The 12484-nt window shown below is 38.1% G+C and overlaps 1 protein-coding gene across 5 annotated transcripts in view; it reads right to left on the reverse strand.

Annotated features, from left to right (window-relative positions):
- Positions 1-12484, reverse strand: part of LOC134344194 (ankyrin-2-like) — a 978678-nt gene that overhangs the window by 803073 nt on the left and 163121 nt on the right. Inside the window, exon 2 of one of the 5 annotated variants that reach the window (XM_063043600.1) lies at positions 11467-11528. The exons of the other annotated variants lie outside the window; for them this stretch is intronic. Coding sequence (XP_062899670.1) covers positions 11467-11487 — 21 coding nt within the window. The 5' untranslated portion in view covers positions 11488-11528. The remainder of the gene's footprint in view (positions 1-11466; positions 11529-12484) is intronic. 5 annotated transcript variants of the gene reach the window in all.

Below are 12484 nucleotides of genomic sequence, written 5' to 3' on the forward strand. Positions count from 1 at the left end.
CCATCTTGTTATATCTTTCTTAAATTTTTAAATATATTGCATTCTGATAATTTTGCCAAATATTTTGGCATAATGATACCCAAATATTTGGCAGACTCTGTTTGCCATGCCCAAGGATATCTACTTTCAATTTCTCTTGGTGGGCTATAGTTATATGAAAGTAATTGGGTTTTATCTATGTTGATCTTGTATCCTGATAATTGGCCATATTGTTCAAAGGATTGCATCAATTTAGGTAAACAGTATGTTGGTTGCCCCAGATAGATCAAAGTGTCATCTGCATAACAGGCCGATTTATGCTCTGTCCCTTTAATAGTAATTCCCCTGATATCTTACATTTTGTCTGATGTATTGACCTAATGGTTCCAGATATAATGTGAACAGTAGCGGTGACCATGCACAACCCTGTCTCATGCCCCTCATGTGCCTGTATAGTTTTAATAATTGTGTCATGTATACCAAATCTATATAAAACTGTCAAGAAAATTCCAATTAACCGAATCAAATGCCTTCTCAGCGTCCACGCTTATCACTATTGCTTCAATTTCATTTTTTTAAATATGATCCATAATGTGAAGTGTCCTTCGTATATTGTCTTGCATTTGGCGTTGTTGTATAAAACCTGTCTGATCATTATGTATCAGTGTGGGTATAAACTCTTCTAATTGTTTGGCCATGATGGAGGTAAATATTCTATAATCCACATTAAGAACAGATATTGGTCTAAATGACACACATTCCATTTTATCCTTGCCTTCTTATGGTATAGCTGAGATTGTGGCCTCCTTCCAGCTGGGTTGCGTTTGCGTCTTTCTTGGAGCCCAGTTCAGTGTGGGGTGTAAAACAGGAATTAACTCACTTCTAGATTCTTTATACCACTCTGCCGTATATCCATCTGATCCTGGTGACTTGCTTAATTTAAGCCTACTAATTGCAGTTTTTAGTTCAGCTTCAGTTATGTCAGCAGTCATCTTTCTATTTTGTTCCTTGCTTAAAATGGGTAACTCTAAAGAATTCAGGAAGGTGTCAATTTGGGTTATGCTTCCCCCTGTATATTGGAATATAGAGTTTTGTAAAACATTTCAAATGCGTCTTGAATTTCACTTAGCTTATTTTTTTTATCACTTTTGTTCTTGAATCCCTAATTCTATGAATTGTATTTTCTGCTATCTTTTTTTTTCAGTTTCCATGTCAGTATTTTCATTGATTTAGATCCACTTTCATAGTGTCTCTGATTCAGAAACATTAAATTTTTTGTGTTTGAAATTTTTTAATTTCATTCCTATTTTTAAAAATTTCCTCCAGTGTATCCTGTGCCAAACTCAATTTGTGTTTTTTTTTCTGGTTCCTTCAGCTGATTTTGTAATTCGTCTAATGCTTTACTCCATATTATTTTCTTATATGAAGACATCGCTCTAATTTTCCTTTTTAAGACAGCCTTCAGTGTATCTCAGAGTGGGAGGTGAAACATCTCCATTATCATTGAATTCTAAATAAAGATCAATATATTTTTCAATTTGTTCCTTAAAATGGGATCATTGAGTAGGCTTGAATTGAGTTTCCAAATAATATTCTTAGGCTGTAGGTCAAAATCAACAGATAAATATATAGGTGCATGGTCACTTACATCTATTGTTCCAATTCCACAGGTGATTATTTTGTCTTTATAGAAACATAGAAAATAGGTGCAGGAGTAGGCCATTCAGCCCTTCGAGCCTGCACCGCCATTCAGTATGATCATGGCTGATCATCCAACTCAGAACCCTGTACCTGCCTTCTCTCCATACCCCTGATCTCTTTAGCCACAAGGGCCATATCTAACTCCCTCTTAAATATAGCCAATGAACTGGCCTCAACTGTTTCCTGTGGCAGAGAATTCCACAGATTCACCACTCTCTGTGTGAAGAAGTTTTTCCTCATCTCAGCCCTAAAAGGCTTCCCCTTTATCCTCAAACTGTGACCCCTCGTTCTGAACTTCCCCAACATCGGGAACAATCTTTCTGCATCTAGCCTGTCCAATCCCTTTAGGATTTAATACGTTTCAATAAGATCCCCCCTCAATCTTCTAAATTCCAGAGAGTATAAGCCTAGTCAATCCAGTCTTTCATCATATGAAAGTCCTGCCATCCCAGGAATCAATCTGGTGAACCTTCTTTGTACTCCCTCTATGGCAAGAATGTCTTTCCTCAGATTAGGGTATCAAAACTGCACACAATACTCCAGATGTCGTCTCACCAAGGCCTTGTACAACTGCAGTAGTACCTCCGTGCTCCTGTACTCGAATCCTCTTGCTATGAATGCCAGCATACCATTTGCCTTTTTCACCACCTACTGTACCTGCATGCCCACTTTCAATGACTGGTGTATAATGACACCCAGGTCTCGTTGCACCTCCTCTTTTCCTAATCAGCCACCATTCAGATAATAATCTGTTCTCCTGTTTTTGCCACCAAAGTGGATAACCTCAGATTTATCCACATTAAATTGCATCTGCCATGAATTTGCCCACTCACCTAACCTATCCAAGTCACCCTGCATCCTCTTAGCATCCTCCTCACAGTTAACACTGCCGGCCAGCTTCGTGTCATCTGCAAACTTGGAGATGCTGCAATTAATTCCCTCGTCTAAGTCATTAATATACAAACGTATATTATAAAAAGCTGGGGTCCCAGCACTGAGCCTTGCAGTACCCTACTAGTCACTGCTTGACATTCTGAAAAGGTCCCGTTCATTCCCACTCTTTGCTTCCTGTCTGCCAACCAATTCTCTATCCACATCAATACCAAAACCCCAATATCATTTATTCTTAAGTTTGCACACTAACCTCCAGTGTGGAACCTTGTCAAAAGCCTTTTGAAAATCCAAATATACCACATCCACTGGTTCTCCCCTATCCACTCTACTAATTACATCCTCAAAAAATTCGATGAGATTCGTCAAACATGATTTTCCTTTTACAAGTCCATGCTGGCTTTGTCCGATGATTTCACCACTTTCCAAATGTGCTGTTATCACATCTTTGATAACTGACTCTAGCAGTTTCCCCACCACCAATGTTAGGCTAACCGGTCTATAATTCCCTGGTTTCTCTCTCCCTCCTTTTTTAAAAAGCAGGGGTTACATTAGCCACCCTCCAATCCTCACTAACTCATCCAGATTCTAGAGTTTTGAAAAATTATCACTGATGCATCCACTATTTCTTGGGCTACTTCCTTAAGCACTCTGAGATGCAGACCATCTGGCCCTTATCTTTTCCAAATGTTATGAAATAGTCTAATCTTGTATATATAGAATGGGGGACAGAATAATGAGTGTAATCCCTTCTGTCAGAGAAAACGTCCCTCCATATATCAATTAGACCAACATCCTCAAAAAGAGAGTTACCTTTCTTATGTAAGAACTTTGTTTCATAAGTTTTTCTATTGGAAGACTCTAACTTTGGTTGTAATTGTAATTTTAAGTCTCCCCCACATACCAAGAGACCTTCTGTATCTGTTACGATAATATTAGTAATTTTTTGGAAGAAACTAATATCATTTCCTGAGGGTGCATATATATTCAATAAAATAACTGGATTTCCATCTACAAACCCCATTTCCAGAAAAGTTGGGATATCTTCCAAAATGCAATAAAAACAAAAATCTGTGATATGTTAATTCACGTGAACCTTTATTTAACTGACAAAAGTAGAAAGAAAAGATTTTCAATAGTTTTACTGACCAACTTAATTGTATTTTGTAAACACACACAAATTTAGAATCTGATGGCTGCAACACACTCAACAAAAGTTGGGACAGAGTTAAAATAAGATTGAAAAGTGCACAGAATATTCAAGTACCACCGGTTTGGAAGACTCCACATTAAGCAGGCTAATTGGTAGCAGGTGAGGTATCACAACTGGGTATAAAAGTAGCATCCATCAAAGGCTCAGTCCTTGCAAGCAAGGATGGGTCGTGGATCACCCCTTTGTGCCAAAATTTGTGAGAGAATTGTTAGTCAGCTCAAAAGGAACATTTCTCAACGCAAGATTGCAGAGAATTTAGGTCTTTCAACATCTACGGTACATAATATTGTGAAAAGATTCAGAGAATTCAGAGACATCTCAGTGCGTAAAGGGCAAGGAGGGAAACCACTGTTGAATGTGCATGATCTTCAAGTCCTCAGGCGGCACTGCCTAAGAATCCGTCATGCTACTGTGACAATTATAGCCACCTGGGCTCGGGAGCACTTCGGAAAACCATTGTCCATCGCTGCATCCAGAAATACAACTTGAAACTGTATTACGCAAAGAGAAAGCCATATATCAACTCTATGCAGAAACGCCGGTGGTCAGATGAGTCCACATTTCAGCTAGTTTTCGGAAAAAACCGGCATCAAGTTCTCCGTGCCAAAGATGAAAACGACCATCCAGATTGTTATCAGCGAAAGGTGCAAAAGCCAGCATCTGTGATAGTATGGGGGTGCATCAGTGCCCACGGCATGGGTAAGTTGCATGTATGTGAAGGTACCATTGACTCTGAGGTGTATATTACGATTTTAGAGAGACATATGTTGCCACCAAGGCGACGTCTCTTCCCGGGACGTCCATGCTTATTTCAACAGGACAATGCCAGACCACATTCTGCACGGGCTACAACAGTGTGGCTTTGTGGACACAGAGTGCGTGTGCTTGACTGGCCGCCAGTCCAGATCTATCTTCTATTGAAAATGTATGGTGCATCATGAAGAGGAAAATCAGACAACGGAGACCACCGACTGTTGAGCAGCTGAAGTCTTATATCAAGCAAGAATGGACAAAATTTCCAATTGCAAGTCTACTACAATTAGTATCCTCAGTTCCAAAATGATTATAAAGTGTTATTAAAAGGAAAGGTGATGTAACACAATAGTCCCAACTTTTGTTGAGTGTGTTGCAGCCATCAAATTCTAAATTTGTGTATGTTTACAAAATACAATTAAGTTGGTCAGTAAAACTATTGAAAATCTTTTCTTTGTACTTCTGTCAGTTAAATAAAAGTTCATGTGAATTAACATATCACAGATTTTTGTTTTTATTGCATTTTGGAAAATATCCCAACTTTTCTGGAAATGGGGTTTGTATATTCCCCCTTACCAGAATATATCTGCCCTCCTTATCTCCCATTTTGAATACATTTTCAAAATTTAGCTTGCTTAAGAGAATAGCAACTCCTCTTCTATGTCCTGACTTATATAACCATATAACAATTACAGCATGGAAACAGGCCATCTCGGCCCTTCTAGTCCGTGCCGAACTCTTACTCTCACCTAGTCCCACTGACCCGTACTCAGCCCATACCCCTCCATTCCTTTCCTGTCCATATATCTATCCAATTTGACTTTAAACGACAACATTGAACCTGCCTCAACCACTTCTGCTGGAAGCTCATTGAACACAGCTACCACTCTCTGAGTAAAGAAGTTGCCCCTTATGTTACCCCTAAACTTTTGCCCTTTAACTCTCAACTCATGTCCTCTTGTTTGAATCTTCCCTACTCTCAATGCAAAAAGCTTATCCAAATCAATTCTATCTATCCCCCTCATAATTTTAAATACCTCTATCAAGCCCCCCTCAACCTTCTACGTTCCAAAGAGTAAAGACCCAACTTGTTCAACCTTTCTCTGTAACTTAGGAGATGAAACCCAGGAAACATTCTAGTAAATCTTCTCTGTACTCTCTCTATTTTGTTGACATCTTTCCTATAATTCGGTGACCAAAACTGTACACAATACTCCAAATTTGGCCTCACCAATGCCTTGTACAATTTCAACATTACATCCCAACTCCTATACTCAATGCTCTGACTTATAAAGGCCAGCATACCAAAAGCTTTCTTCACCACCCTATCCACATGAGATTTCACCTTCAGGGAACTATGCACCATTATTCCTAGATCCTTCTGTTCTACAGCATTCTTCAATGCCCTACCATTTACCATGCATGTCCTATTTTGATTAGTCCTACCAAAATGTAGCACCTCACATTTATCAGCATTAAACTCCATCTGCCATCTTTCAACCCACTCTTCTAACTGCATCTAAATCTCTCAGCAGGCTTTGAAAACCTATTTCATTATCCACAACTCCACCTATCTTCGTATCATCTTCATACTTACTCATCCAATTTACCACCCCGTCATCCAGATCATTAATGTATATGACAAATAACATTGGACCCTGTACAGATCCCTGAGGCACACCACTAGTCACCGGCCTCCAATCTGACAAACAGTTATCCACCACCATTCTCTGGTGTCTCCCATCCAGCCACTGCTGAATCCATTTTACTACTTCAATATTAATACCTAATGATTGAACCTTCCTAACCAACCTTCCGTGTGGGACCTTCTCAAAGGCCTTACTAAAGTCCATATGGACAACATCCACTGCTTTACTCTCATCAACTTTCCTAGTAACCTCTTCAAAAAATTCAATAAGATTTGTCAAACATGACCTTCCACGCACAAATCCATGTTGATTGTTCCTAATCAGACTCTGTCTATCCAGATAATTATATATACCATCTCTAAGAATATTTCCCATCAATTTACCCACCACTGACGTCAAACTCACAGGCCGATAATTGCTAGGTTTACTCTTAGAACCCTTTTTAAACAATGGAACAACATCAGCAATTATTTATTGTAAATCCCTCTCTTTTTCCGAACCAAGTTTCCAATATCTCTTGAAAACCATGGCTCTCTCAAACTTCTAACCTTTCCTTTCAACCTAACAGAAACATAAAGATCCTGCACTCTCAAAATTTTCACCTTTAAATGACCTCCATTTCTCTATTAGATTCTTCTCAGAAAACAAATTGTCCCAATCCACTCCTTCTAAATCCTTTCACATCTCCTCAAGGTTAGCCTTTCTCCAATCAAATATCTCAACCCTGGGTCTAGACCTATCCTTCTCCATAATTATATTGAAACTAATGGCATTGTGATCACTGGACCCGAACTGCTCCCCAACACAAACCTCCGTCACCTGACCTATCTCATTCCCTAACAGGAGGTCCAACACTGCCCCTTCTCTAATTGGTATCTCTATGTATTGCTGCAAAAGAAAAACTATCCTGCACACATTTTACAAACTCCATACCATCCAGCCCTTTTACAGTATGGGCTTCCCAGTCTGTGTGTGGAAAATTAAAATCTCTCACAATCACAACCTTGAGCTTACTACAAACTGACTGTTCTATCTATTATAAATTATTATGATTGCACATGGCATATTTAGATGGAGATGTAAGATTTTTACTCATGTATGTGAAGGATGTAAGAAATAAGGTCAATTCAGTTCAAGATATCAGTGAGAATAAACCTGATTCTGATTAGCACAGTGCTGTCTGTAAATTATAAAATAGCATGATGAACTCAGTACCTCAAGATTGACTACTTGGACACAGAATAGGAAACAGTACAATGTCAGTGATGGGGAGCTATATCACTGAGGGACCAAGAGAAACTTTGTCAGTGAGATGGATAATGAATGTTGGCTTCATTGAATAACATATTATTATCAGCACCAGTTTTTAATCTAAATCAAAAACAGAAATGATTTGACTAGACTAAAGCTTACAAATGCTTAAGTTATTCAATTTTGTCAATATTCAAAACTTGTCTGCAAATTATTGGAGATTATTTTAGCTTCTAAAGTTCAATCATGGATGATGAGTATTACTAATAAAGTACTTTCCACCCATCACCAACTAAGCTTGAACTGGTGGCTTGCAAGTCCATTTCACAGCTAAAAAGCTAATTTCTGGTCACTAGTCTGATATCAGACATTTAAAACCACAATCAGGAGGCTTTATAATTGCCATTATAGGATATTACACTTTCAAAATCAATTTGGATTACTTAGTGAAATGAAAAAATTCCCCAGCTGTTATTGTGAAATCTGATTAATCCAAGTTTCTGTTACAAAAACCAATGGGCAGTATGATTAAACATTTTTAACTGAGTCATGCTAGACATGATACACGCTGGACACCATGAGGAACCAATGAATCAGAATCGCTAAGATGAAAAGCCTGCAGAAAAGGAGAGAGCCTTCCACGTGTAGGAGGCCCAAGCAACTCACTACATGATCAATCATCGGGTGCACAAATTCTGTCAACCTGATACAGTTCATAATCAATAATATAATTACAGTGCACATTCCGATACCAATTTTACTTTCAAGGATTATTTGCATTTGGAGATTATTGGTCCGGAGAGCAGGAGCAACCACCTCCTTTTTGATAATGGCCATAGAGACCAGTCAATGATGCAGTTGAGATCAGGTTAAGTGAAGGTTCTTCTGATTAAAGCTTCAACTGACAGACCATTCCTAGAATCTTGCTTTGTTTTAAAAGAGAATGGTAGTGCTACGACTTAAACAAAATACCATTGATTCTTTGTTTCTTTATTGCAATCCTATAACAATAAAAAAGTCTAAAGACTAAAGATTTTGCTATACAAGATCCTGAGGTGAATGCAAAAGTCTTCCTCAACCCTAGCAAGACATAAGCAACTTGCTAGAATGCAGGAAGAACCAAGATTTGAACCATTCTTACAAGAGAACTTTTATCAAGAAATGGAATCTCATGCAGACCTTTTCCATTCCAAATAGTAGAGTCACAGAGTATTCCAGAGTACTGGAAAATTACACACTTGACACCGCTGTTTAAGGAGGAAGGGAGGTAAAAGACAGGAAATAAAAAGGCATATTAGCATGCCCTCAATGATTGGTAAGGTCTTAGAGCCTATTATGCAGGATACAATTTCAGAGTATTTGGAAGTACATGACAAAATAGGGCATAGCCAGAATGATTTCATTAAGGGAATGAATTTATCTGACAAATCTGTTAGAATTCTTTGAAGAGATAAAAAGCAGGTTAGACAAGGAGAGTGGGTGGATGTTATTTACTTGCATTAACGGAAGGCCTTTGACAAGATGCCATATGTGCGGCTGCTAAAAAGAGTCCACAGTGTTAGAGGCAAAGTTGCAGAATGGATAGAAGATCAGCTAATTAGCGAAAAGCTAAGAGTAGGGATAAAGAGGCCTTTTTTCCTCTCAGAATGGCTGCTGGCAACTAGTGGAGTTCCACAAAGGTTAATATTGGGACATCAACTTTTCACTTTTTATAACAATGATCTGGATGAAGGAAAGGTTGGGATTGTGGCCAAGTCTACAGATGATACCAAAGATAGTTGGAGGGTCAGGGAATGTCGTGGAGCCAGGGAGATAGCAGAAACACTTGGATCAGATGGGAGAGTGAGCAAAGTGAGGCAGATAGAGTACAACATAAGGAATGCATTCGGGTAGATACATATGCATTATGAAAGGGAATGCATATGCATTTTGCTAGGAAGAATAAAAGTTATGGGCTCTTTTCTAAATGCAAAAAGGATTCTGAAACTGGGGTTGCAAAGGGACTTGAAAATCTTTTTCAAGATTTAGTTAACTTGCAAGTTGGAACAGTGGAAAAGAGGACTAGAACATAAAAGCAAGATTGTTATTGAAAACAAATTTTGGTATTGGCTCTGGAGGGTGTCAAGAGGAGGTGCACAAGAATAATGCCAGGAATTAAACGCTCAACATACAAGAAGCATTTGATACCTCTGGGATGATGCTCAATGGTGTTCAGAAGGATAAGGGGAGATCTCATTAAAAACTACTGAATACTGAAAATGCAAACAGGAGGTAATCTGCAGATGCTGGAAATTCAAGCAACACACACAAAATGCTGGTGGAATACAGGCCAGACAGCATCCATAGAAAGAAGTACAATCGACATTTCAGGCCTGAGACGTCAACTGTGCTTCTTCCTATGGATGCTGTCTGGCCTGCTGCATTCCACCAGCACTTTGTGTGTGTTGCTTGAAGACTGAAAAGCCTGGATAGAGTGGACAAGAGGAAGATATTTCCATTAGTATGAGAGTTCAGGATCTGTCACTATCAAACTGACGTCAGGAGGAATTTCTTCATCTAGAGAATCTATGAAATTCACTGCCACTGAGGGCTATGACAGCCAAGTCATTAGTGTATTTAAGGTTGAGACTGATGTTCTTGATTGGTAAGGGGGTTAAAGGTTAAGGGGAGAAGGCAAGAGAATATTGAAAAGCAGTCAGCCCTCACTGAATGTGCTGAATGACATAATTCTGTTCCTTTATTCTTCCCTTCTTTCTGCAACCTCTACCCACCCCAACCCCACCACCCACCTCCAGCAGAGATTCAGCTGGATTCAACAAAAGCAAGTTGCCCCCAATGCATTAATAATAGCACAACTCTTAAAACTTTCATTGATCCTCCCTTTGCATAAGCAGCCAAAGGAAACATGGCTAAGTTATCCCTTTCTTCTTTCCGCTTAGTTTCAAGCAGTGAGACTCTTGCATAATTCAGTGAGTTTCAGGACCAATCACCTATAATCCATCTGATACACTTAAAAGAATGCCAGATCAATTCATGGTCTGCCAAACCATACACTGAATAATTAGTTAGACACCTTCTAATTTTTGCAAATCCTTTTTTCAAGGAATTGAATGAGAAAATGAGACATATACAGTCCAGATCATCAAAAATAAGCCATGCCCAACTTTCTTCTTTGAATCATAGTTTGCATGTTTTTAAATGATGTTTTGTTGAATTCTTTATGATACTTCATTGTGACAGTATTGAATATTAACCCAAAAGAAATAAATGAAAGCAGCAGGTATGAATATTGACCCTGACTAAAGGTTATCTCTTTTTCAATCATGATTTTTAAGTATAAATATAAAGCTAGTCTACAAGTTACCATCATTGACTCAGTTCAATTGGCTTGGTTCATTTAGATTCCTGGTAAAACAGGTGATTTTTTTTATTTATCAAAATCACCTTTCAGCACAATTAGGTGAATCAGGAAATTAAAGCAGATTTCTACTCATGTAGCTTGGAATTGGATTTAAGTTCAGGTTCAACCACAGTTCACCTTTACAAGGCCAGAAGGCAAACATATGCTGCAATGACTTGGCATCAGGATGTCACCCAGTACCATTATACTGTGATATATACAAGTGTACTCATTAGTGATTTAGGAAACAACATTTCTGAATTCTGAAGAACAAAAAACAGAAAATTGAGAGCTCATAATTTTTGGCACAATACCTTATCATATTTAGATTTTCTGAAACATGAAACAGTTATAAACCTATACTACACACCCTCTTGCTGAGGTTAAGAGGCAGATAAGTACAGCAAAGAATACTAGATGAGCTTGCATGTTACATTCGAACTTTCAATAATTAATAGTATATGTATTTTTATATGTTGAGCTATGTTTGCTGATGCACAAACTTTATTGAAACAGACAGGATCAAAATAGTCCAAAGAAGGGAAGCTGATATTCCTGGGATTATCCAGAAATCTAACAGTGATAATTCCTCCTGACATCTCAATACATCATACAAATAGAATAGTTACCTTCTGTAACATGGTGCTCATCTTTCCATGTCAGTTCCTCATAATAATGTTCATTTACTTACCTACAAAATAAAAGCAGAAATCATTAGACACGAAAACCACTTGCAAATGCTTGAAGTTCTTCTTCAATTATGTTACCACCGAGCTAAAGATCAAAGAACATTGACCAACCAGCTTTATAATGACATAAAAATCACCAGCCAAGCTTGACTTGAACACTTCACTATATTAAGTGATCAATACTTTGAAAAACCATATACAAGATATGTCAATATTACTCAAACAAAAAACATTTTAAAAGTAAGATGAATAGTGGGATATATATACATGTAAACTGTTATACCTATACACTCAGTGACCAGTACCTCCTGTACACAATAAACTGGCTGCTGAGTATATGACTGTGTTGCAATGACTTGACATGATGATGTCACCCAGTACCATTATACTGTGGTATATACGAGTGTGCTCATTAATGATTTAGGAAACAACATTCCTGAATTCTGAAGAACAAAAACAGAAAATTGAGAGTTCATAATTTTTGGCACAATATATTATATTTAGATTTTTGAAATAATTATAAACCTATAACACACACCCTCTTCCTAAGGTTGCTGCTGGGGCCTACCCTCTTCAAGGTTCAAAGTATCATACATTCAGAATTGCCCTTCCACACAGCATTGCTATAATGCATGTTTATTTCAATTAGGCCATAGGAGCAGAATTTTGCCATTTCATCTATCACGTCTTGGCCACAAACCTATCAATTCTTTCATCCAAATTCTTGACATATAATGTGAAAAGAAGCGGTCCCAACATCAGCCACTGCAGAACACCAGTAAACAACCAGAAAAGGTCCACTTTATACCCACTTTCTGCTTACTGCCAGCCAATTTTCCATCCATGTTTGTGTCTTTCCTGTAATACCATGGGCTCTTATCTTGTTGAGCAGCCTAATGTGTGGCACCTTGTCAAAGGCCTTCTGAAAATCCAAATAAACGACATAGAAACATAGAAA

Source organism: Mobula hypostoma, chromosome 3, assembly GCF_963921235.1.
Source record: "Mobula hypostoma chromosome 3, sMobHyp1.1, whole genome shotgun sequence".
NCBI lineage: Eukaryota > Metazoa > Chordata > Chondrichthyes > Myliobatiformes > Myliobatidae > Mobula > Mobula hypostoma.